Below are 22,546 nucleotides of genomic sequence, written 5' to 3'. Positions count from 1 at the left end.
GCATTCTGATTCTTCGATTAAATACACGATTTCCCTAGACTTCTCGCTTTCATATTTCGTCTTTCGTCTTTCGAAGCGCGCTCGCGTCCGCGGCATCTCCCTCCGCGAGGCGCGTTCGCGCGCGTCGATCGCGCCCGCAGTCTGGAAATCTCCGACCGCGCGCCGTCCCGCGTCGAACCGCATTCGTCGTCCGCCGCCGCGTGGTCGACGCCCTCGGTCGCGCTCTCACGAACGCCACCGCGCGTCGAACCGCGTGAGGTCGCGCGAACGCGCGCGCGCGCATCGTCCGCGGCGTCGCTCGCCGCATCGCGCGCGCGCGCGTCGCGCCGCCGTCGTCGTCGTCGTCGTCGCGGCATTCGCAGACCTAGCCTAAAATAACGGCGGCAAGAAATAATGGCGCCCGCGAGCCCGCGTAAAAGCCTCGACAGCGACAGTGGACAGCGCATGGCGAACGATGCGTTACCCGTCGGCGCGTCGCCGGGGATCCGGGCGCCGTATCGGGTCGATATGAGTGAGTTTGACAGCACCGAGGACTTGACCAACGACAGCTCGCTCGGAAGGCACAGCGACGGAGACGCCACGAGCGGGGACGACGCGACGAATAAACCCGGGACGGCGAAGTTTTTACAGTACACCGAGAGACACTTGACCAGTGAATTGTTGTTTTGCTCGTCCACGGGGAATTTGAAACGTTTGAAACGAGTTTTAGAGCGGTCGAAGAAGACGATTACGAGCGAGAATTTCAGCGACTACGACAATCGGACGCCGTTGCACGTCGCGGCGAGCGAGGGGTCGTTTGCGGTGGCGGACTGGTTAGTAAAATCTGGAGTGACGATCAATCCAGTCGATAGATGGGGGTCGACGCCGTTAGAAAGCGCGGTCTACGGTAATCACAGCGACTTGGTGAAGATGCTCGCGAAGAACGGCGCCAAGATCAAAGACAGGGTCAGTGGCACGTTTGTGCCGCTGGAGGAGTCGCATCTTTCCGGGGTGTTCCATACGCAGCTCCCGGCGGATACGATGGCGTGGGAAATTCCCGATGGTGAGTTCTCAAACGTCGCGGAAATCGGCGCCGGCGCGTTCGGTGTCGTGTACAGCGGCTTGTGGCGAGGCACGCGCGTGTGCTTGAAGCAGTTGCACAAGCACCTCAACGCGGACGAAGTCGCGCAGGCGGAATTTAGATTGGAACTGAAGATAATGCAGCAGCTGCATCATCCGCACATCGTGCAATTTCTGGGCACCACCGTCTCCGACGACGGGTTGACTTCCATAGTGAGCGAATACATGTCGGGTGGAAGCTTGGAGACGCTCTTCAGAAACGACGAAATCTTTCCGCTGAAGCTATCGACGAAGATGGCGCTCGATTGCGCGAGAGGAATGGCGTACCTTCACGGTCGCTCGCCTCTTCCCGTGATTCATCGTGATTTGAAGCCGGGAAACTTGATGTTGACCGCGAATAGAACGCTCAAGATTGGTGATTTCGGCCTCTCCAAGACGTTGTCGGTGCGCAACAAGCTTCCGCAAGAAATGTCGCAAGCGTTTAACATGACGGGCGAGACCGGATCGTACCGATACATGGCCCCAGAAGTTTTCCGCCACGAGTTCTACGGTCCAGCCGTAGACGTGTACGCGGCATCGATGATTTACTACCAGCTCTTCAGTTTCCAACAACCATTCGCCGGTCGAAATCCCGTCGACGCGTGCAGGGCGGCGAGCCTGGAGAACCTGCGGCCGCCCATTCGTGAGGGTTACATGCCCCCCGAGCTCGCCGCCCTCGTCGCTCGCATGTGGGATCCTTTGGTGAAAAAGCGTCCGAGTTTCTTGGAAATCATCGCTGAATTAGAACCCATGGTGGATAAGTACGCCAACGAGCCCGACGCCCAACCGGGGTGCTGCGTCGTCTCGTAATTTCCTCCGCGGGCGCCCGGGCCTCCTTAATACCAGGACCGAACACGCGCACCATCGCGCGCGCGCGCTCACGCACCATCTGCGCCGCGCCTTCTCTTGTCTCAATAAGTCAACATTATGACGCATGCATTCGCAGCACCTTCGTGCGGGCGCCGTCAGTTTTGTAATTCAACCTATCGTGCGGCGCAGGCGCTGACCAAACCCTCGCGCGCGGGGGATCGCTGACCATTTCGCCGCCATTCCGCGGCGCGCCAGTTTCGCGAGCCCCGAACGCGCGCGCGAGTCGCGAACGAGCGCTACGCCCTCGCGCATCGCCGTCGTCGCCGTTTATGTCCACGAGCGAGGACGACTACGCGAGCAGCGACAGCGAAGCGTACGCGTACGACAGTCGAGACGAAGCCTCGTTCGACGAGAGTTCGTTCGAATCGTACGACGACGAGACGAGCGAGGAGTCGATCGAGTACGACGAATCGAGCGATCACTCGTTCGCGCGGTCGAGCGAGGACGAGGAGGAAGCCGAGAGCGAGGAACTCGAGCGAGGCGCGGAGACGCGAGCCGAGGGTTTCGAGGTCGAGCGAACGGAAACGAAGGAAGGGATGACGAACGACGCGGACGCGTACGCGAGCGACGAGGGGAAAGACAATGAAAACGAATTGAACGATGGGTCGGACTACGAAGAAGAGACAGAGGTCGCGGGCGGTGATGGAGGCGAGACGGCGGGCGTCGACGCCGGGGCGAAGTTCCGGGCCGCTGGTACGGCGGCGCCCATGTTGGCCAAGTCGTTCGCGAGCACCGTACGAGAGGCGGCTGGGAGCGCATTGGCGGCGGTGAAACCGAAATCGGCGCCCGTGGAGCCGTTAGTGAAGCCAGATCCGAGCGACGAAGATGCGACGAGGACGTACGAGCTGCAAATGCTTCGCATCAAGCTCTTGCGCTTGGCTTCGAGATTGGAACAAAGCCCGAGAAATACGGTGGTGGCGCAGGTGATCTACCGTCTGGAACTCGCAGAACAGCTCAAGGCTGGGAAAGGGACGCAGAAAGATCCGTCCAATTCGTCCTTTGATCGCGCCGTGGCGCTCGCCGAGCAAGCCGAGAAAGAGGGCTCCGACGCGGATTTGGATTTTACGTGCACCATCTTGCTTTTGGGTAAGAGTGGCGTGGGTAAGTCCGCGGTGATCAACTCTCTGTTGGGCGAAGGTTCGGCGCCGTCTGGTACGGACGATGAGGACGCGACGAAGAAGGTGCAACTGATTGAGAAGAAGATTCACGGCATGACGCTTCGACTCATCGATACGCCTGGTTTGCAAGCGTCTGCGACGGACATTCGTTACAACTCCACCATCATGAACGATGCGAAGAAGTTTACCAAGCAACACAAGCCCGACATCGTGCTTTACTTCGATCGTCTCGACATTCCGTCGCGATCGGACGCGGCGGATTTGCCGTTGTTGAAGCAAATCACGAACACCTTTGGCCAAGCGATTTGGTTCAACGCCATCGTCGTCTTGACGCACGCCGCCGCCGCGCCGCCGGATGGCGCAAATGGCCAGCCGATTTCTTACGAAATGTACGTCGCTCAGCGTTCGCACATCGTGCAGCAAACGATTCGCCAAGCCGCGGGCGACATGCGTCTCATGAACCCAGTGGCGCTCGCGGAGAACCACCCGCTTTGCCGCACCAACCGTGCGGGCGAGCGAGTGCTTCCGAACGGACAAGTTTGGAAGCCGCAGTTGTTGTTGTTGTGCTTCGCGTCCAAGATCCTCACGGAGGCGAATACGTTGTTGAACTTGGCCGCCGACCAACAAAAGGCTGCCAAGGCGGCGCGCGCGGGTGGCATGCCGGGGCAACAAAAGGTGCCCCCGCTTCCGTTCTTGTTATCTTCACTCATCACCACTCGAAAGCCTCGTCGTTTGGTGGAGTATGAAGACGATGGATTCGAAGATTTGGAGAACGAAATCATCTCTGGCGAGCCGTCCCCGTACGACATTCCCGCGGATCAGATGGAGCCGACGCCGACGCCAAAGCAAGTCTCCATTCCGGCGCCCGATCCTCAATTGCCCTTGTCTTTCGATGGCGACACGCAAGGTCACCATTACCGGCAACTTGAGTCGAACCAACAGTGGTCGTGCCGACCGATCGTGGACGCGCACGGCTGGGATCACGAGACTGGCGTGGAGGGCTTCTCCGTCGAACATCAGTTTGTTCTCAAGGACCAAGTCCCAGGTGTGGTTCAAGCGCAAATTTCCAAGGACAAAAAGGACAGCAACTTCGGTTTTGAAGGTGAAATGTCTGTCCCGCACTCGCGAACTCTGATTTCGACGACGGGCGTCGACATTCAAACCGTGGGCAAGGATTTGGTGTACACGGCGCGAGGGGAGACGAGGTGGAAGTTTTGCGCCGTCGACAAGATCATCGGTGGTCTTTCCGCCTCTTTTGTCGGTGGTGTGGTGGCTCTCGGTACAAAGATCGAGAACCGATTCAAGGCTCGTCCTGGAATGAAGGTTGTCGTTAGCACGGGCGCTGTCACGGCGCAAAAGGATGTTGCGTACGCAGGTAACCTCGAGACGATTATCCGTCACAGCGAGGACCCGTCGAACCCGAACTCATCCACGCTCAGCGCGAGTTTCATGAACTGGCGCGGCGACCTCGCCCTCGGGTGCAATGGTATGAGTTCTATCCAAGTCGGCAAGGACACGCAAGTCACCAGTAGTTTCAACATCAACTCGCGCGGCACGGGGAAAATCTCCGTCCGAGCGACGACGAATCAACGCATGTCTCTCGGCAGCGTCGGCTTGATTCCGATTCTCGCCGCGCTCTGGGGTCGCATTCGCGGAGATTAATCACAGTACAAACACAATACGTAATTCAATTGTTAGAGAAAAAAGAAAAACACATTACACAAACTCTCCGTCGTCGCTCTCGCTGAAGGAATGAATCGGAATTTTTGAATGATTACAAAGACGAATTCTAGCGAAACCACTTCGCACTTTACCCTTGACCATCGTCAGTGGTAATTTTGCCGACGCGCACAGAGTTGAGTGCCGCCTTGGCGCTCGCGCGCAAATCCGCGAGGAAGAACTCTTGGCAGCGCGCGGCGGCTTCGGCGGCGAAGTCTTCGTGCGGGCAGTGCCCGACTTTACGCATGGCGGAAAAGGACGCGCGAATGTCCGCGCACCAATCGTAAATCGGTGCGTCGTCGAGGTAGCGATCTGCGGTCCCCCAGACGACGCGAATCTTAGGCAACCCGCGCGCGCTCAAGGCGTTCTTCACTTCGGCGTTGAGCTTTTTCAAGTCGCTCGACTTGGTGACGTACGCCTCCGCCGCCGCGCGAGCCGCTTCAGCCTCTGCGCCAACGTACGGCTTTTCGTACTCGGCCAAAACATCGCCCGGTAACGCAAACTCGTTTCCGTTATACAAATATCCGGCCGCGTCGAACGGTGCGCCCTTGCCCATGCCGAACGGTCTCGTATACGTCGCCATCTGCGGCGGGTACGCGTGCGACGGCGCCAACGGCGAGTTTAAGATCACCACCCGACGAAACAATTCAGGTCGGCGCGCGACGAGCAGTAACAAGTGTTGCGGTATCACGAATCCGTGCAAGATCAAGTCCACGCGATCATTCGCCAACCCAATTTTTTCCAAAAACGCCTCCATCGCCGCCCCCGTCGCCGCGGCGTCGTACGCCGCCAACCCTTTCCCCACCGCTGGCTTACTCGAATCTCCGTGTCCCGTGACGTCTACCGCGTACGTCTCAAATCCATTCTCTTGCAACTCGCGAGACATCGCTCGAAATCCATACGCACGCGAGCCCAGTCCGTGCGCGAACACCACCGGCGTCTCGCGCGCCGTCGCCCCCTCCTTCGGCGCCGCGACGCCTCGACGATACGCCCACGTCACGCCTTGTCCCAACTCGACGCGTTCGACGCTTTGCGAAAGCACATCCACGTCCTGTCCCGTGCGCTCGTCGAACACCTTTTCGTACGTAGGCGCCACCGCGCGCGCGATGGCGACGCCCCGATGACGTCGCGTCGTCGAAACGCGCTCCGCGCGTCGTCGTGAAGCGCTTCGATCGCGCGACGCGACCGTCGAGGCGCGGTGCGGTATCGCGCGCATCGCGTGCGAGCGGAAACGACGCGTAACGGCGCGTCGACGCGTCGGCGCGCGGCGTTGTGCGACGCAACGCTTTATCCACGCCGGGACACGCTGAACGATCGGGACACGACGGCGCGCGTCGCGATGCCGCCGAAAAAACGCGCGTCGACGACCGCGGCGCCGTCGTTCGCGACGAAGACGCGCGGTGCGCGACTGGCGCGCGGCGTCGGACGAAGAATTCGAGGACACGTACCGAAATCGTTGGAGTACTTGCAAAGATTGGATGAAGAAAAACGCGCCGACGCGAAGGTAAACGCGGTGAACGCGCGAGCGAACGCGCGAGCGACGACGTCGAAGGATGCTCGAGAGAGCGAACTCGCGAGCCGGGACGAATCGCTGGCGCTGGCGATCGAACACGCGAAAAGTAAGATGGAGGAATTTGAACGCGAAGGCGCGCGACGCGGAAACGGAAGCGACGAGGAGGACGACAAAGACGGCGATGGGAAGCGGAAGCGACGAAAGAGACAAGAAAATAAGGGCATAGGATATATCGCGAGTAAAGGGCACGGGTATCAACATTCAGCCAAGGTGAACATGCTCGGGATGTTGGACCTGGCGGACGAGGAGGTGGTGCGCACGCTGCTCGGACACCTTCCGGTGGGGCACGTGAACGAGCGTAGCGCCATCAAAACGCAGCACGAGAAGCAACACAGAAGGTGGTTTCAGCTCTTAAGCGCTGGTTTCAACGTTTTGCTGTACGGTTTCGGGTCTAAGAAGGCGTTGATGGAGGATTTCGAGAGGCGATACTTTCTCGACGGCGGCGTCATCGTCGTCAACGGTTTCTTCCCTTCGCTCACGCCTAAGCAAGTCGTCGCCGCGGCGGCGGCGGCGCTGTCGGATGAAAGCACCGAAGTAGGCGCGAATGCGCCCACTGAAGTGCTTCTCGCGCAGATTCAAAGTGCGACGCGCGGATCACCGACGTGCGAACCCAGGCGTCTTTACATCGTCTTGCACAACATCGACGGTCCGCAGTTGCGCACGAGCGAGGCGCAGGCGCTTCTTGGCGAGCTTGCGTCCATGGATCGCGTGCACCTCATAGCAAGCATCGACCACATCAACGCACCGTTGCTCTGGAGCAAACGCGAAGCGGCGCGTTTCAATTGGGTGTGGCAAGAGGCGGCGACGTTTGCGCCGTACGCGCTCGAGACGGCGAATCTTCCGCAACTCCTCGCGTCCAAGGGCGAAGAGCGTCACGTCAGAGGCGCCGCCAACGTCTTGCGTTCGCTCACGCCGAACGGGCGCGCCATTTTCCGCCTTCTCGCCGAGCACCAGCTCGAAAACGAAGACTCCCAAGGCCGTCCTCTCGACGTCTTTTACGCCGCCTGTCGCGAGCAATTTCTCGTCTCCTCCGAAGTCACCCTGCGCGCGCACCTCACCGAGTTCACCGACCACGAGCTCGTCCGCAGCAAGCGCGGTCACGACGGTCGAGATTTACTCTCCATTCCCCTCCACGCCGACGCCTTGAAAGAGCTCTTAGCCGCCTTAGACGCCTAGTCGTGTGGTTTCGCCCAGTCTCCCCAGTCTCCCAGTTGACCGCTCGAGCGCCCGTTCCGCGATAGACTTGGCACGACGTCAAATCGCGTCGCGTCGCGCGACGTCGCGGTCGTCTCGCGATGCCGTTCGAACGCAGTGAGAATGGAAACGACGCCGCGGTCGATCTGCGCGCGCGACGCGAACTCCGCGCGCCCAGCGACGCGCACGGCGACGCCGTTCGACGCGACCTCGACGCGATCGCGCTCGATGGCGGCGGCATGGTGCCGCGACCGAACTCGCCCGCGGGCGCGAATCAAGCGCCGATCGTGGTGGTGAAAGTCGGGACGTCGTCGCTGCTGAAAGGGGGGACGAGCGGACACCTGCACCTGTCGAATTTCGGGATGCTCGCGGAGACGTGCTGCGAGCTGCAGCGACGAGGGATGCGGTGCGTGGTGGTCACGAGCGGGGCCGTCGGCGTGGGATGTCAGGTGCTGAATAAGAAGAAACCGCAGGATTTAGCGGGAAAACAAGCTATGGCGGCGGTCGGGATGGTGCGCCTCATGCGAATGTATGATGATTTTTTTCAAAGCGTCGGGCAGCCCGTGGCGCAGGTGCTCATCTCGCTCGATAACATCATGGATAGGCAACAGTATATGAACGCGCAGAGCACGTTTCGGTCGTTGCTGGCGCAAGATATTATTCCAATCGTGAATGAAAACGATACGGTGGCGGTGCAGCACACGAAGTTTGGGGACAACGATACGCTGAGCGCGCACGTGGCGGCGCTCGTCGACGCCGATTACTTGTTCTTGCTCACCGACGTCGATGGTTTATACACCGCGAACCCGAACACGAACCCGGACGCGACGAGAATCTCTGTGGTTGAAAATATCGACGATTTGGAAGTCTCCACCGACGACGCCGGGGCGAGTGGTTTGGGCACGGGCGGGATGGCGACCAAGCTCTCCGCCGCGCGTCTCGCCGCAGCGAGCGGATGCAACACCGTCGTCATGCACGCCAACGCGTTGCCGGACCTTTCGGATATCATTTTACACCAGAAGTCGGTCGGCACGCTCTTCCTCGCCATGCCTCGGCCTCTGCGCGGGCGAAAGCGCTGGATCTTGTTGCTTCCGCCTTCGGGCGACTTGGTCGTCAACGCCAACGCGGCGCGCGCCATGGAAACCAATAAGTCGCTCTTCTCTACGGGCATCGTCGCCTGCCGCGGCGACTTTGTCGCGGAAGACGGCGTGAGAATCTTGACTATCGATTCCGAAACTGGCGACGAGCGCGATCTTGGCCGCGCTATCACCAACTACTCGTCGGAGGAAATCGAAACCTTCATCGGCAAGTCAGCGGATGAATTCTACGAAATAGTCGGTTACGCCGGCGCTGAAAGCATCGCCCACCGCAACAACATCTGTTGCTGGATTCCGTTCGGTCAAGAGCCAAGCTCGCTCAATTTGGCTGGCATGACCGGCGGAAGCGACTGATGTTTGTGATATCCCCGTATGTTCTTCCTAGGCGACGCGACATCTTCGCGGTCCACCATTGCTCTTAGCGACGCTCGTATCGGCGTCATCACACGTGACACTATTATCGTCCAACTTTTGTTTCTAGAGTTTAAAATGTCTTTGTTGAGTTGTTAATCATGAATCACAATATCAATCACCGTTTGGTTCGCGCTCGCGAAGCGCGCCGCGCCGCACAGTCGCCCTCCGAGATTTTCGGAGTCAAAAGGACACCGTCATGTCGACGACCACCGCGGCGTCGATCCCGGACGCGTACGACGTCCTCGCGTCGCTCTATGGACTCATTGCGTTGACTTGCGTCGTGCAGGTGTACAGAATCGCACGACGCACGCCGAAACACGTCGGTTTCTTCACCACGCAACAGATGTTTCACCTGGCGAATCTTTTCACCTCTACCGCGCGCGCGTGCGCGTTCTTCGGTCGAAGCGCGATCGAAAAGACGCACACCATCAACGCAATCGTGAACGATGGCCCGGGTTTGGTTTTTTTGTCCACGTACGCTGGATTGGTGTTGTTCTGGAGCGACATCTATCACGCGGCGCGCGGCGAAGCGGCGAGGACGAGACGCGCGCGGACGACGTTTTACGCAGTCAACGTAGTCGCGTACGCGACCGAACTTGGGATTTGGTCTTTGATGGCGTTTGGGAAGGAAAAGTGGCGCGGTGATGCGCTCGAGCGAGCGTCTTCGGGGACGCTGGCGTTTGCGAGCGCGAGCGTCGCGCTCGCATTCGCGTTTTACGGCTCAAAGTTGTACGTCATGCTTCGAGAGTTTCCAGAAGGCCTGACGACGCGGGCGAAGAAAATACGCGAAATCGGGAGCGTCACCGCGGTGTGCGTCACCGCGTTCGCGGTGCGCTGTGTGGTTTTGTTCCTCGCGACGGGGGGAGAGGCGAAATACGCCGTCGATGTGTACGCGTCAAAAACGATGAACGTAGCGTATTACGTCGCGGTGGAGATCTTACCGAGCGCGTTGGTGCTATACGTTCTTCGAAAGTTACCACCGAAGCGCGCTCGCGCGGCTTCTTTCGCGGATGAGGACGGCGACGCGAGCGCGCGCGCCGAAGAAGCCGACACGCTTCGACACCCGCTCGTCGTCGATAGCGACGACGACGAGAGCGATGACGAGGACGCAGACGCGATGGGGTCATAGAAAATTGTGTTCGAGTCCACCAAACGACTCCAGACGAAACGAAAACGATTCAACATGTACGAACAGTAGGCGAAGTGTAAACCACCGCGAGCGCGGCGACGCCAATCCTCAGTGTCCCACGCGCCTCGAAACGCGAAGCGCTCGCGGCGAACGCTCGACGCGAGCGCATTTGGCGTCTTCTCGACATGAAGACGCTCACGCCCGAGCTCGCGAGCGCGCGAACCATCGGCGACGCGTGCGCGCTCAAAGCTTGCTCCCTGAACGCCGTCGAAGACGACGTCCTGGCGCGCGCGGAAACGACTTCCGGGGCGATTAAAAAGCTCGACGTGAGCGAAAATGCGTTGAGCGACTTGTCGGGCGTGCGATCGACGTCGCTGACGTGGTTCTCGTGCGCGAATAACGTGTTAAAGTCGGACGCCTTGGCGGCGCTGGGACAAAACTGTCCTCGGATTCGCACGCTGAATGTGAGCGGAAACGACGGCTTGCGCACGCTGCGCGGGGTAGAAAACATGCACGCACTGGCGGCTCTTATCGCGAAAGAGTGCGGTCTGCGAGATATCGATCACGTGCGTGGGTTGAAGGAATTGAACACGTTGGCGTGCGCCGAGTGCGAGCTGCGGGACGTCGGCGACGCGTTGAGCGAAAGTCCGGCGCTTCGCAAGGTGAATCTGTCGAAAAACGCCCTGTCCAAGCTCGGAATAGATGCGTTGCAGTCATCCAGGGGGTTAAGAGAGTTGCGCGTGGCGCACAACGAGTTGAAGACGATTCCGCCGTGCGTGGCGAAGACGCCGAATTTGCGGATATTAGACGTCGGGTACAATAAGATTTCGGATTGGGGCGATTTGAGCGCGCTGCGCGAGCTCAATCGTCTGGAACAGTTGACACTGCGTGGGTGCCCGATCGCAAACGATCCAGAGTACGCGGAGAAGATCACGCGCATGTGCCCCGGGTTGAAATTACTAGACGGCAGGAAGCCTCGAGACGCGCGAGGGCGACCGCCGGAACGAGCGGACGCGACGAGCGACGATGAGCTCGACGATATCGATCCGGAAGAAAAATCGAAGAAGAGGAAGAAAGTAAAGGATAGCGTGAAGGGACGAGACGGTGAAAAGGATGACGACGGCGGCGGCGGTGAAAGCGAACGTAGCTTTGTGGAACTCTTCGTGGCAAAGAACAAAGGAAAAGTATTAGATGGCGACGGCGCAGTGGCGACGCACGAAGAGGAGAAGGATCCAACAAAGCGCACGGGATTGATAGGCGTGTTCGAGAACAAGGATTTGAAACGCAAAGGGCCATGCGGTAGCGCGGCGTTCAAAGCTTTATTGAAAAATGATGCGGGGACGGGCTTGAACGCGGGGACGTGGGACGAAGACGACGTGACGATGCAAAAGACGAAGAAGAAGAAGAAAGAAGGAACAACGGATTCGACCGAAAAGAAGAAAAAGAAAAAGAAGGATTTGCGCGAAATGACTCCCGAGGAACGTAAAGAACACTTGCGGATGCAGCGCAAACGTGGTTATTAATTCAATTTCATTCGGCGTGTACACTACCTGTCACACCGAACGCATGTGACATCCGACTAAACCTCGACCCGACCACGCGCGCGGAGTCACTTCTACTGCTACGCGCTCACCTCGACGCAACACCACGACCCGAACGACAGAATTCTCATTATCCGCAAACGTCTGCGTGGCGTTTCGCAACACCTCCGCCGGCGGAGACGCGCTCGGGTCCTCGAATCCCCACGTCACGTTTCCTACGGCGCACACGCGATCACCCACGCGCAGTCCATCGACTTCCCCGGGACATCCGTCCATGATTTCATCGATCACCATGAACGCCCTTCCGACGTCGTTCTCCGTCGGCGCCGCGTCCTCCGTCGGCGTCGGCGTCGGCGTCGGCGCCCCGACGCCCTTCATCACCTCCCCGTCTCCTTGCATTCCCCGAATCACGCGAGATTCCAACTCGGTCATGATTCGTTTATAATCGTTCCGAAGCACTATCGTTCAGCGAGTCCGCACGCGCGTAAACGTCAGTCGAATCGTCGTCGCGTTTCGCCGCGCGCGCGCGCGTCGACGCGGCGCGTCTTCTCACGCACCGTCGTACCGCCCTCGATCGGCGCGAACGGCGTATAAATCGCATCCAGCGATCGGGAACCCATCGGCATCGGTCAGAGCGCCGCGCAGGCCCGGCGCGTTCGGCGCGGTGAGTCGACTCGCGATGGCTTGCATTTCAATCTCCATCGCCTCGCGCGCGTTCAACAGCTCTTGCGTGGTTTTAGAGACGAACGCGTCGTCCGTCGTTGTCGTCATGACGCTCGCGCGCGACGACGAGGACGTCGGTGCGCGCGCGGGCGAGTGCGGCGCGCGCGGGCGAACGCGGCGGTTGGAACGCGGCGCGACGAGACTTTGACGATGAAAACCGCTACGCGCGAGCGACGACGGCGCGAGCGCGCGAGGCGACGCGCTGCGCTACAACAATTTCGAACACGCGCGCCAAGTCAAGGCGACGCCGAGGACGGTGAGCAGAGCGCTCGACACGATGACGGCGTCGTGACGAGGCGTGCACCGAACGACGTGCTCTCGAGGCGTGTAATCCGGAAGCGATTCCGCCTCCGCCGCGCTCACCCCGTTCGCCGCGCTCCACGCGTTGTCCCATCTCGAGCGAATCTCGTTGTAAAAGTCCTCGAAATCTGGGTAATCCTCGGCGTGAATGACCTCGGCGAAATACACCGGCAACGCCAACCCGCGCTCGGCGCACGTCAAATGCGAACTAAACACCCGCTCTTTCCTCGCCGTGCACACGCACTGCACCGCCATCTTCCGCGAGTGCGCGTACCTCAGCATCCCACGCTTCAACGGCATCGAGTTTTCTCTCACGTTTCGCGTGCCTTCCGGGTAACACACCATGCCCGCGAATTCGCCGCCGAAGGCGTCAAAGTGCGCGTCGAGCGCGGCGTTTAATTTCTCCTTATCCCCCGCGTCGCGTTTAAATCCGAACACCACCCCGCACACCATCGCCGGCACCATGAACAGCGGAAACGCGTACGCGACGAGCATTCGGCTCATCGTGAACGCGCGTCCTTCGGTGAGATAAATGTCCAGGAAGAAGTCGCTCCACGCGCGATGGTTGCACAACCACACCGTCCTTCGCTTCTCCCTCGCCAGCGTCCCGCTCCCGGGCGCGAGCTTGAACCGCGCGTTCGCGACGCTCCGCGTCATGAACTTGCCCCACTCGAATCCGGGCGATCGTCGCGCGCGTCGATCGACGCGCGCGCCGTCGGTCGACGCGAAGATCGAGAGTTGAAACGACAGCGCGAACACCGGCGCCATGGCGAGAAACGTCAGCCGCTGCGCCGTCGTCGCGTCGCGTCGCGTCGCGCGGTCGCCGCTCGACGCACCACCGCGCTCGGCGCGGTCCTCGCGCGTCATCGCGCGCGCGAGCGTCGACGAGTGCCGCGCGTCGTTCGTCATTCGCCGTGCGTCATTCGTCGGCGACGAATGACGCATGGCGTCCGCGCGGTCCGACTATCGCGCGTACGCGACGATGCTCGCGCGCGCGCCGCGCGCGTCGACGTCCCCGCGCGACTCGCGGCGCCGGGACGCCGCGAGATGGGTGAGCGACGGGACGGATTTCGCGATGCGAGCGCCGACGATCGACGAACGCGTCGCGCGATGCGTCGAGTGCGTGGAAACGGGCGACGACGACGCGGAGGCGAGGTATGAGTTTTGTTACGCCGTGATGCGCGAGCGAGGGGCGAGACATTGCTCGAGGGAGGCGGCGACGGCGTGTTGGCGGGAGACGTTCGCGCGGGAGCGAGACGCGACGACGCGAGACGCGATGGACGACGGCGAGGGAGGCGCGCGCGCGAACGCGAACGATGTGGTGGATGCGTTCGTGTCGTACGTGCGCGATCGACGCGATGTGACGGTGATCACCGCGGACGCGTGGTCGCAGGCGTATCAATTCGTGAGACGCGCGCGAGCGCTCGGCGGCGATTTGCGATGGTACGACGAAAACGAGGCGTGGCCGAGTTTGTTCGATGAGTTCGTGGAGTGCGCGCGAGAGGCGATGGGGTCGGCGGCGATGCGCGCGGAGACGACGGCGTCGGGACGCGGGGACGACGCGCGGCGCGTCGACGCGTTTTCGTCGATGGCGTTCGCTTCGGCGACGGAGAGTCGTAAACGCCGCGTCGAGCACGTCGCCGAGGCGCGGGCGAACGTCGTCGGTCTCACTCGAGAATTCGAGCGCGAGCTCGCGGTCGGTGGACGCGCGCCCAAGCGCGTGTGCTCGGACATGGATTTAGGACCCGAGTGAGCGAGAATCGACGAACGCGTTCGACGTCCGCGACGCGACGCTCGACCGAGACGCGACGCTCGACCGAGACGCTCGACCGAGACGCTCGACGCCTTTGAGACGACTAGACGTACAACTAAAGTACACAACGCGCGCTTCTAAAGCTTAGGCTAGCACTAGAGATAGAGATATAGTTCACGACGCGGACCGCGACCCGACGTCGCGCGAGCCCTCGCCTTCGCGCCTTTGCTCGGCGAGGAATCTGCGCTCGGCTTCGATGTGCACGACTTTGGCGTAAAAATCCGTCTTCAACATGAAGGCTTCGAACGCCGCGCCGATGACGAACGACACGCCCGCGAGTTTGGCGTAGAACGCGCGATCGAACGCGTGCGCGTGCGGTTTCACTCGCATTCTCGGATCGAGTCCAGTCGAGTCGTCGTGCGACGCGTCGCCTTCTCGTTCGGGCGCGGCGCGACTCGGCGCGGAGGAGAAGCGTGCGATGGATCGGCCGCGCGCGCCGCGATGGCGTCGGCGGCGTCGTTCTCGCGCGCGCTCGACGGCGTCGCGAAGTGCGGGCGCGGCGCCCCGCGCGGGACGGACGCGGCGTCGACGACGACGCGCGAACGACGAGCGCGACGCGACGCGACGTGAGGTGATGCCTCGATTGGATTGACAAAATAGCGCGGAACGCGATGAGTCTGCTACTTTACCGCGTGGCGATGATGGCGATTCGAGTCGCGCTCGTCGCGCGCGACGGTCGACTACTTTTTCCCCACGCCCTTGCCTCGAAGCTTCACGCCGAGAATGCGCTCGAGCTTGCCCAGAATTTGCTGATTCGGAATCGCCTTGCCGGATTCATACTCTTGCACGATTTGCGGCTTTTCGTTGATCTGTTGCGCCAACTGCGCCTGCGTGAGCTTCTTCGCCAACCGTCCCTGCAAGATGGCCTTCTTCACGTCGGCGCTCACCGTCTTGTGCGTCAAGTTTTCATCGTCGAGTTCGAGTTTCAGCGCGTTTCGTCCCGCCCCCGAGTCTACGACGCGCGCGCGACACCGTCAGTCGATCTTTTCTCGCTTTCGCGCTCGCGTCGCGTCGTTTTCGCGTCGCGTCGTCTTCGCGCGCGTCCGCTTACCCTTTCTCACCGTGTCCACCGCGACGCCCGCGCGCAACGCCTGCGTCGTGCGCGCCCCGTTCGCCGCGTCGTCAGTCTCCCGCCTTTTCGCGCGCGATGTTTTCCCGTTTTACCGCGTCGTCCATCGCGCGCGTCGCGCGTCGTCCGTCCGTTCGTTCGCGCACTCATTCATTCATTCGCGCGCGCACGCATTCATTCGCGCGTCGTTCGCGCGTTCGCGTCGTTCGCGCACCGCGGCGACCGCCTTCGGGTCCTTCATCGCCCTCGCGCTCGTCCCCGACGTCCCGCTCGTCGCCCGTTTCCCGATCGTGATCTCCTTCCAATCCTGATGCGACATCGTCGTCGTCGTCGTCGTCGCGAAGTGCCGCGACGCGCCGCTCGTCGCGCGCGTTCGATCGAATGGGTCGATCGCTGGCGTTGTCGATCGATCGATGACCCGTCGATCGCCCCCGTCGATCGATCGACGGTCCGTCGATCGCGCGTCGATCGCGCGATCGATCGATCGCCCCGTCGATCGCGCAGAGTACGCGTTTTTTCGCGCTGTCGAGCCGCGGTTCGACCTAGGCGCGATCGCGCCTGCGCGACGCGCGCGCGGGCGCACACCGCGGCGCGAGGGGCGTTAACTACGGTGCGTTCGCGACGACGCTCGAGACGCGCTTCGGCGTCGCGGGCGACGCGGGGCGTCGCGCGCGACGACGACGACGACGCGAATCGCGACGACGATCGGCGACGACGCGAATCGCGACGCCGACGGGCGCGAATCGCGACGACGACGGGGCGACGACGACGACGACGACGACGCGCGGGACGACGGCGCGCGACGACGACGACGAGGGCGACGAGGACGAGGACGACGACGGTGGACGCGCGGACGCGCGACGACGGGCGTCGCGGCGTCGCGCGGCGTCGCGCGCGAGAGAGGATCGGTGCGGGCGCCAACGGACGAATGTCGGTTTGAAACGGTTTTTTGAAGCGCGAGGGACTGACGAAGACGCGCGCGACGCGCGCAGGGGAACGCAGACGCGCGCGAACGAACGCGAACGATGGTGACGGTCGGGATGCAGACGTTGGAAAAGAAACCGCGAAAGAAACGTCGGGACAAGGACAAGCCGAAGCGGGCGATGTCGGCGTATTTGGTGTTTTTGAACAAGCACAGAGACGCGACGCAAAAGAAGAATCCGTCGTGGAGCGTCACGGACGTGACCAAGGAGCTCGCGGGGAAGTGGAAGACGGTGACGCAGAGCGAGCGAGATGAGTGTCAACGCGTTTCCGACGAGGATAAGGCGCGATACTACCGCGAGATGCAGAACTACGTGCCGCTTCCGGATGAGAAGGAGGAGCCGCCGTTGCGATTCGACAAGGATGGTAACCGCAAGCGTCGCAAAAAGGACAAGAACGCCCCGCGCAAGAACCGTTCGAGTTACATCATTTGGGCGCAAGAATATCGCGACAAGACGTTCAGACCGAAGGCGAACACGCCCGACGCCGTGTCTTTCCGCGATCAAGCCGCGCAGCTCGGCGCGGCGTGGAAGGCTTGCACGCCGCAGCAACGCAAAAAGTACGACGACATGGCGGAGAAGGAAGCGCAGGCGTACGCCATCAAGCGTGATGCGTACAAAGCTGAACAAAAGGCCATCGCCCTCGCCGCTCGTGAAGCCAAGCGTCAGCGTTTGCTCGACGAGAAGCGCGCGTGGGAAGCCACCAAGATCGCCGCCGCGCAACTCAAGGAGGACAAGAAGAAGGAAAAGAGCGCTCAACTGTCGCCGGGCAAGGCGCGACCGTTCGGTGGTCCGTCCTCGAAGGCGGTTCCGAAGAAGGTTGTGCACAAGGAGGCGGACAACGTCACCATGGCTAAGATGCGCAGCGCCGTGCTCGCCGTCGCTCCGAGCGATAACGCGTGGCGCGCCGTCCAGGACGTCTACGGCAGCGCTCCGGACAAAGTCATGGAGGCGTTCAGAAACTTCGTCGATAACCGTAAGATGACGAACTTCGTCCCGGATCACCGAGCTTTCATGAACGCTGTTCTGGGCTACGACATGGCGGCGACGTTCATGCGCTAGTCGCGCGAACGCCAGCTCGCTCGTCACTCGTCCACGCACTTCTTCATCTCGCGAAAACCGCGATCACGGAAGACGATGGAACGAAACTCCACGGAAACTCTCGACGACCGACTCGACTCGCTTTTAATAACACAAATCGACCCTAATTCCATTTTTATTCACTCCCCGAGTCTCGAGCTCAAAAAACGTCCGTCTGGCAGAAACGCTTTTTTTCATCGAGCACGCCGAGCACACCACGACGCCCTCGGCGCGCGCGAAGGCGACCGGTCGCGCGCGTGATGTCGGACAATCGTCGACGCGCGCGCCGAGCGCTCGCGAGCGCGTTCAGCGCGCTCCGTCTCGACGTAGGCGCGTCCGAACGCGATGTGAAGGCTGCGTATAAAACGCTCGCACGAGCGCACCACCCGGATAAGCCCGGGGGCGACGTCGAGGCGTTCCGCGCGATACAGCGCGCGTACGAAACGATAACGACAAAGTTTGAGCGCGAACGCGCGGCGTTGGCGACGATGGGGACCGCGGCATTCGGGTCGGGGACGAGGGGAGACGAGACGCGCGAGCGAGACGCGCGCCGAAGAGACGAGGTCGAGGTCGAGGTCGCGTTGGAGATACGCCAAGGCGAAGACGGCGCTTCGATCACGATGGGTGGAGATTTGAAGGCGATCGGTGACGCGCGGTACGAGGCTGGGGAGTATGAGAAGGCGATTGAATGTTACACGGCGGCGGCGGCGTACGCGAAAGTGGACGGAACGGCGGAATACGCCGAGTTGTACCACGCTCGAGGGATGGCGTACGCCAAACTCGATCGCTGGCGAGAAGCGTGTGATGATGCCGATCGCGCCATCGGCGTTCGCGCTCTGTGGTTTCCTCCTTGGATTTTGAAGGGACGCGCGCTCGAGGCGCTCGGCGCGTGGTCCCGCGCCGCCGAGCTTTATCGCGAATGCGTCGATCGAGCGACCTCAAGCGATGACGACGAAGAGTTCTCAAGCGTTTTGATAGGGGGTTTGGCGCGGGTGGAGGCGAAGATGCTTCGCGAAGACAGAGTAGCGTCCATGCAAGCGCATCGAGGTCCCGTTATCGGTCTGGCGATGAAGCCTTCTTCGACGAATATTGAGCGCGGCGGCGCGGAAACGACGAACGCGTACGTCGCCACAATCGGTGAGGATAACAACTTGAAGTTATTTAGCGTTCCTCAAGGTGAGTGCTTGTACTCGACAAAGTTACCTCACGCGGTGAGTGAGTTGAAATGGTCGCCAGAAGGCGACGGCGAGCTCGTCGTCGCCGGCGTGAACGGTTTCGTGAGTATTTGGACATTTAATTTAACCGAACGAGGCGCCCCAAGCGCGTCAGTGGCGTCGACAAACGCACTTGTTGGATTCTCTCAGTCTGTCAACGTGACCGCGATCGACTTTGATCGTACCGGTGAGTTCGTTGCCGCGGGCGCGAGTGACGGCTCGATTTGCGTCTGGGACGTCGCGCACGCCACGCTAGAGCTGGTCATCCCTGCCGGACTGAACGCGCATAAACGCGAGATAACGTGTTTAGCGTTTCATCCAACGCGTGGTCGCGCGCAGCTCACCAGCGGCTCTCTCGATGGCGATGGACGAGTGTGGGATCTCGTCGCAGAAGCGACGGAGACGGCGGGCGAGTGCCTGCACACGCTTCGCTGGAAATCAGGCGCCATCATCGACGTGAACTACCTCTCCTGCGGTCGTCTCGTCGTCACGTCGACGGCAATGTCCGCGTTGAAAGGCGCGTCGAGATCTCTGAACAGACTTCTCGTGTGGAGCTCCGTGAGCGGACGCTTGTGTAAGTGGTACGACGCACACTCGAGCCGAATCTCGTCCTTCTCCTGGCATCCTCATCCTGGTTCGCGTAACGTCGCCGTGACGGGTTGCGATGACGGTGTGTTGCGTGTGTGGTCCATTCGAGCGTCCCCGAGCGGGGCTGGGAAACCTCTCTTGGAAAACAGCGATCATTCAGGCGTCATCGCGACGATGCGAGGCGTAGACGTCGTGCGCTCGGGCGCCGTGGTCAAAGTGGCGCATTCTCCGATGGGTGGCCTCGTCGCTGTCGTCACACGGGATGGTTTTTTGCGCGTACACGATAGCGATACATTAGAAGCAACATCCAGTTGGCGCGCGAGCGGCGACGGCGCGGTGACGCACGTGGCGTGGAGTCCAACGCCGATCTCGCTTCGATCGGGCGAGCGCCTGACCGCCGCGTCACCGTGGATGGTCGTCATCGGTGACGAAGGCGGTCGAGTGAGCGTCTGGCGCGTTGCACGGAGTACACATGATGACAGCGATGATGACGAGGACGACGAAGTGGAGCAGACCGAACATAATGAAGTCGACGTTGATCAAACGGCGAACCGTTCGCTCGGCGGCGTCTACACGTCGCGAGACGTCAAGACTTGGTGGGACGAAAAGGAAAACACGAGCGAGGTCGCACCGAGTTGGACTGGCGTTCACGGCACATATCTCGGTGCCTCCGCGGGAGACAAACCGATTTATAAAGCGTTGACCCTGGGCGAGGCTCCTGGACAAGTGTACGATCCGAGCCGACGCTCGGCGACGTACGTAGACTTGTCCTTGCGCGACGGTGAGACGGCGTCGTCTGAAGCATACGACGCGATCGAGACAAAGATAAGCGAGCTTCAGAGTGCGCGCGCGGAGTACATGCGCGATGATTCGACATCTAGCGAAGATAAGCGCGCGTACAGCGCTCGATTTGCGGCGGAGATGGAACCCCTCCGCGCGGCGCGAGCGCGAGTGTACGCCGCGCTCAGAGCTCGCGGCGAATTTTCGTAAAGTACAGATATATGTCGTATACAAAATCTCGTTTATTGTAATTGGGTATCGTACATTATTGTGTCGTCGTATCGTCGTGTCATGCTCGGAAGAAGAATATCGGAATGAAAGAATCAATTTCGGTCGCACCCTACGGGGAGTCGCCGCCTTGTAAACGCTTACTCTCAACCCGATCAATCATGGTTTTGAGTGATTCGCGATACCGGCGAACGTGCACCATCCTCGGGTTGATTCTCAACGCCGCCTCGAAACTGTCGAGGGCATTTTGATATTGATGTAAGGCGAGATAGCACAACCCTTTCCCCGAGTGCGCGCCAAAGTGTTGGGGGTTGAGCTTGAGTACGTTGTCGCAATCTTTAATGCTCAAGTCGTACAGCTGCATCAAGTACAACGCCGTCGCGCGTTTATTATGCGCCTCCGCGAAGTCAGGCTTCGCTTCCATGATCTCTGAAAAGATATCCCGCGCCATGGGCAACCCGTCGGGCACGATGCTCATCGCTCGAATGCCGTCTAATAACCTCGCGTCGTAATGACTATTACCAGACTTTTGCCACAACATCCAAAGCGCGTGTTCAATCGCTTGCGCCGCGCTCTCGTGTTCATCACTCACCACGCAAAGCGCGCGCAAAAGCGCCGGCACAAGCCTTCGATCACCCAACTGCACGACGTCTGCGCAAATCACCTCCGTGTCCTCCGCGTTCGGCTCCCGCAGTCGTCTCGCCAGCGCCACCGCTAACGCCGTCGACGGCGACAGCTCCTGTTCCTTCCGCTTCCTTTCCTCCACTAAATTTTGCGCCGACTCAAAGTCATCCTGCTCCACCGCACACGCGATTCTCCGCTCCGCGAGTTCCTCGTTCAGCACGTGCTCGTCCACCGCGTTCGCCTCCCGCGCCAACCGCCTCGCCGCGTCCTCCACGCGTTCGCGCATCCTTCCGTCTTCTTCGATCACCACCAGCCCCGGTCGTCGATCGCGCACTCCCGCGTTCGTCTCCGCGTCCCTGAGCGCGCGCGTGACCGCCGCGCGTCGCGCGCGCGCGGTTTCGTTCGCCGCCGGCGTGCTGACGGGGCGCGCGCGTCCGGCGATCGCATTCCCGCGATTTTCAGCGCGTCGAGCGACGCGCGCGCCGTGAGACGCGAAGAGCGGGCGAGAGAGGTGCATCGTCACCGATCGACGCGCGCGCGCGCGTGAGGCGCGAAGCGCGAGGCGCGAAGTGTCGATATCGTCGCGATTCTCGTTAAAGGGGGCTTAAAGGTTCGGATGATTGGCCGTGTTGTATACAGTCTTGCATTTTGTAAGCGCGCGACGGCGGACCGCGCGCGTCGAGCGACGCCCGGTCGACGCTCACTCGCAGCGAACGCAGCTCTGATACGTGGGAATTTGGTACTTGATGTTCACCAGAGCGTCGGCGCCGCCGCGACGCTCGAGCGCGCGAAGAGTGGCGCGAACGAGAGAGCCGATGTTGCGCTTGGAGCGGCCGCAGCCGACGATTTCGCGCGAGGGAAAGCGGTCGACGTCGTCGGCGACGTCCGAGGCGTCGTCGGTGACGCGGGAACGACGGTGAGGCTCGCGCCAGGAGCGACAGTCGGTTAAGTTGACGAGAGAGACGTAGACGTCGGAGACGTCTTTCAACGCGTTCAACGCCGGGAGCAGATTTCTGTAATACGGTACCAAAGCCTCACCGATCGACGGCGATACCTTGACGAACTCTCGCAAGAGCTCGAGCGCGACGGCGGTCACGGCCATGTCGCCCGTTCCGAGCGCTTCTTTCATCGGCAAGACTGACCGTGGCAAGGCGTCGAGCAACGCGCGTTCGCCGCACGCGCGCGTCAACTCGATCCCGCCTCGCACCGCGAGCAAGCGATACGGATGCTTCGTCTCCTTTAACCCATCGATAAACAACGGCAAGTACGCGCTCGCGTCGAGCGCGCTCGGATCGACGCGCCACGCGATCGCGTTCGCGCCGGTTCCGTGCGCCACGCGCGCCGGTATCTCCCCGGCGTCGTACTTTTGTCGAAACCGCGTTCGCACGCGTCGC

At 61.1% G+C, this 22,546-nt stretch overlaps 16 protein-coding genes across 16 annotated transcripts; 9 read left to right on the top strand and 7 right to left on the bottom strand.

The window, feature by feature from the left end:
• Positions 1-747: 747 nt before the first annotated feature.
• On the top strand, positions 748-1,845 carry OSTLU_3629 (predicted protein; the record flags this gene model as incomplete). The annotated part of the gene is made up of 1 exon (XM_001421498.1): positions 748-1,845. A coding segment is annotated over one exon (1,098 nt), but the record flags the coding sequence as incomplete, so codon positions are not given.
• Positions 1,846-2,774: 929 nt separating this feature from the next.
• Positions 2,775-4,712, top strand: OSTLU_359 (predicted protein; the record flags this gene model as incomplete). Its single annotated transcript, XM_001421497.1, has 1 exon — positions 2,775-4,712. A coding segment is annotated over one exon (1,938 nt), but the record flags the coding sequence as incomplete, so codon positions are not given.
• A 184-nt stretch (positions 4,713-4,896) lies between these two features.
• Positions 4,897-6,021, bottom strand: OSTLU_18226 (predicted protein; the record flags this gene model as incomplete). Its single annotated transcript, XM_001421322.1, has 1 exon — positions 4,897-6,021. One exon carries the CDS (start codon positions 6,019-6,021, stop codon positions 4,897-4,899), a length of 1,125 nt encoding a protein of 374 aa, XP_001421359.1.
• A 576-nt stretch (positions 6,022-6,597) lies between these two features.
• On the top strand, positions 6,598-7,545 carry OSTLU_4487 (predicted protein; the record flags this gene model as incomplete). Its single annotated transcript, XM_001421496.1, has 1 exon — positions 6,598-7,545. A coding segment is annotated over one exon (948 nt), but the record flags the coding sequence as incomplete, so codon positions are not given.
• A 266-nt stretch (positions 7,546-7,811) lies between these two features.
• Positions 7,812-9,023, top strand: OSTLU_18224 (predicted protein; the record flags this gene model as incomplete). Its single annotated transcript, XM_001421495.1, has 1 exon — positions 7,812-9,023. The coding sequence occupies one exon, from the start codon at positions 7,812-7,814 to the stop codon at positions 9,021-9,023; it is 1,212 nt and encodes a 403-aa protein (XP_001421532.1).
• A 256-nt stretch (positions 9,024-9,279) lies between these two features.
• On the top strand, positions 9,280-10,212 carry OSTLU_43254 (predicted protein; the record flags this gene model as incomplete). Its single annotated transcript, XM_001421494.1, has 1 exon — positions 9,280-10,212. One exon carries the CDS (start codon positions 9,280-9,282, stop codon positions 10,210-10,212), a length of 933 nt encoding a protein of 310 aa, XP_001421531.1.
• A 185-nt stretch (positions 10,213-10,397) lies between these two features.
• OSTLU_89214 (predicted protein) lies at positions 10,398-11,735 on the top strand (the record flags this gene model as incomplete). The annotated part of the gene is made up of 1 exon (XM_001421493.1): positions 10,398-11,735. The coding sequence occupies one exon, from the start codon at positions 10,398-10,400 to the stop codon at positions 11,733-11,735; it is 1,338 nt and encodes a 445-aa protein (XP_001421530.1).
• A 30-nt stretch (positions 11,736-11,765) lies between these two features.
• On the bottom strand, positions 11,766-12,455 carry OSTLU_27661 (predicted protein; the record flags this gene model as incomplete). Its single annotated transcript, XM_001421321.1, has 2 exons — positions 11,766-12,211; positions 12,311-12,455. The coding sequence occupies 2 exons, from the start codon at positions 12,453-12,455 to the stop codon at positions 11,766-11,768; spliced, it is 591 nt and encodes a 196-aa protein (XP_001421358.1).
• A 185-nt stretch (positions 12,456-12,640) lies between these two features.
• On the bottom strand, positions 12,641-13,659 carry OSTLU_27660 (predicted protein). Its single transcript, XM_001421320.1, has one exon. It carries the CDS (start codon positions 13,542-13,544, stop codon positions 12,684-12,686), a length of 861 nt encoding a protein of 286 aa, XP_001421357.1. The 5' UTR covers positions 13,545-13,659; the 3' UTR covers positions 12,641-12,683.
• Positions 13,660-13,851: 192 nt separating this feature from the next.
• On the top strand, positions 13,852-14,529 carry OSTLU_27659 (predicted protein; the record flags this gene model as incomplete). Its single annotated transcript, XM_001421492.1, has 1 exon — positions 13,852-14,529. The coding sequence occupies one exon, from the start codon at positions 13,852-13,854 to the stop codon at positions 14,527-14,529; it is 678 nt and encodes a 225-aa protein (XP_001421529.1).
• A 174-nt stretch (positions 14,530-14,703) lies between these two features.
• OSTLU_27658 (predicted protein) lies at positions 14,704-14,919 on the bottom strand (the record flags this gene model as incomplete). Its single annotated transcript, XM_001421319.1, has 1 exon — positions 14,704-14,919. The coding sequence occupies one exon, from the start codon at positions 14,917-14,919 to the stop codon at positions 14,704-14,706; it is 216 nt and encodes a 71-aa protein (XP_001421356.1).
• Positions 14,920-15,287: 368 nt separating this feature from the next.
• On the bottom strand, positions 15,288-15,551 carry OSTLU_8975 (predicted protein; the record flags this gene model as incomplete). The annotated part of the gene is made up of 1 exon (XM_001421318.1): positions 15,288-15,551. A coding segment is annotated over one exon (264 nt), but the record flags the coding sequence as incomplete, so codon positions are not given.
• A 697-nt stretch (positions 15,552-16,248) lies between these two features.
• On the top strand, positions 16,249-17,835 carry HMGB3503 (predicted protein). The gene is made up of 2 exons (XM_001421491.1): positions 16,249-16,268; positions 16,661-17,835. The coding sequence occupies exon 2, from the start codon at positions 16,684-16,686 to the stop codon at positions 17,698-17,700; it is 1,017 nt and encodes a 338-aa protein (XP_001421528.1). The 5' UTR covers positions 16,249-16,268; positions 16,661-16,683; the 3' UTR covers positions 17,701-17,835.
• A 143-nt stretch (positions 17,836-17,978) lies between these two features.
• Positions 17,979-20,510, top strand: OSTLU_27655 (predicted protein; the record flags this gene model as incomplete). The annotated part of the gene is made up of 1 exon (XM_001421490.1): positions 17,979-20,510. One exon carries the CDS (start codon positions 17,979-17,981, stop codon positions 20,508-20,510), a length of 2,532 nt encoding a protein of 843 aa, XP_001421527.1.
• A 223-nt stretch (positions 20,511-20,733) lies between these two features.
• Positions 20,734-21,105, bottom strand: OSTLU_8734 (predicted protein; the record flags this gene model as incomplete). The annotated part of the gene is made up of 1 exon (XM_001421317.1): positions 20,734-21,105. A coding segment is annotated over one exon (372 nt), but the record flags the coding sequence as incomplete, so codon positions are not given.
• Positions 21,106-21,867: 762 nt separating this feature from the next.
• On the bottom strand, positions 21,868-22,533 carry OSTLU_7208 (predicted protein; the record flags this gene model as incomplete). The annotated part of the gene is made up of 2 exons (XM_001421316.1): positions 21,868-21,975; positions 22,057-22,533. Coding segments are annotated over 2 exons (585 nt in total), but the record flags the coding sequence as incomplete, so codon positions are not given.
• Between the last annotated feature and the right edge of the window lie 13 nt (positions 22,534-22,546).

The sequence above is a fragment of the Ostreococcus lucimarinus genome, chromosome 14 (genome assembly GCF_000092065.1).
Source record: "Ostreococcus lucimarinus CCE9901 chromosome 14, complete sequence".
NCBI lineage: Eukaryota > Viridiplantae > Chlorophyta > Mamiellophyceae > Mamiellales > Bathycoccaceae > Ostreococcus > Ostreococcus sp. 'lucimarinus'.
This window is presented reverse-complemented; position numbering and strand designations above follow the sequence as displayed.

Coding starts and splice junctions, on each gene's coding strand:
- OSTLU_27660 (XM_001421320.1), bottom strand. CDS start 13,544: ATGGCGCCGGTGTTCGCGCTGTCGTTTCAACTCTCGATCTTCGCGTCG.
- HMGB3503 (XM_001421491.1), top strand. CDS start 16,684: ATGGTGACGGTCGGGATGCAGACGTTGGAAAAGAAACCGCGAAAGAAA.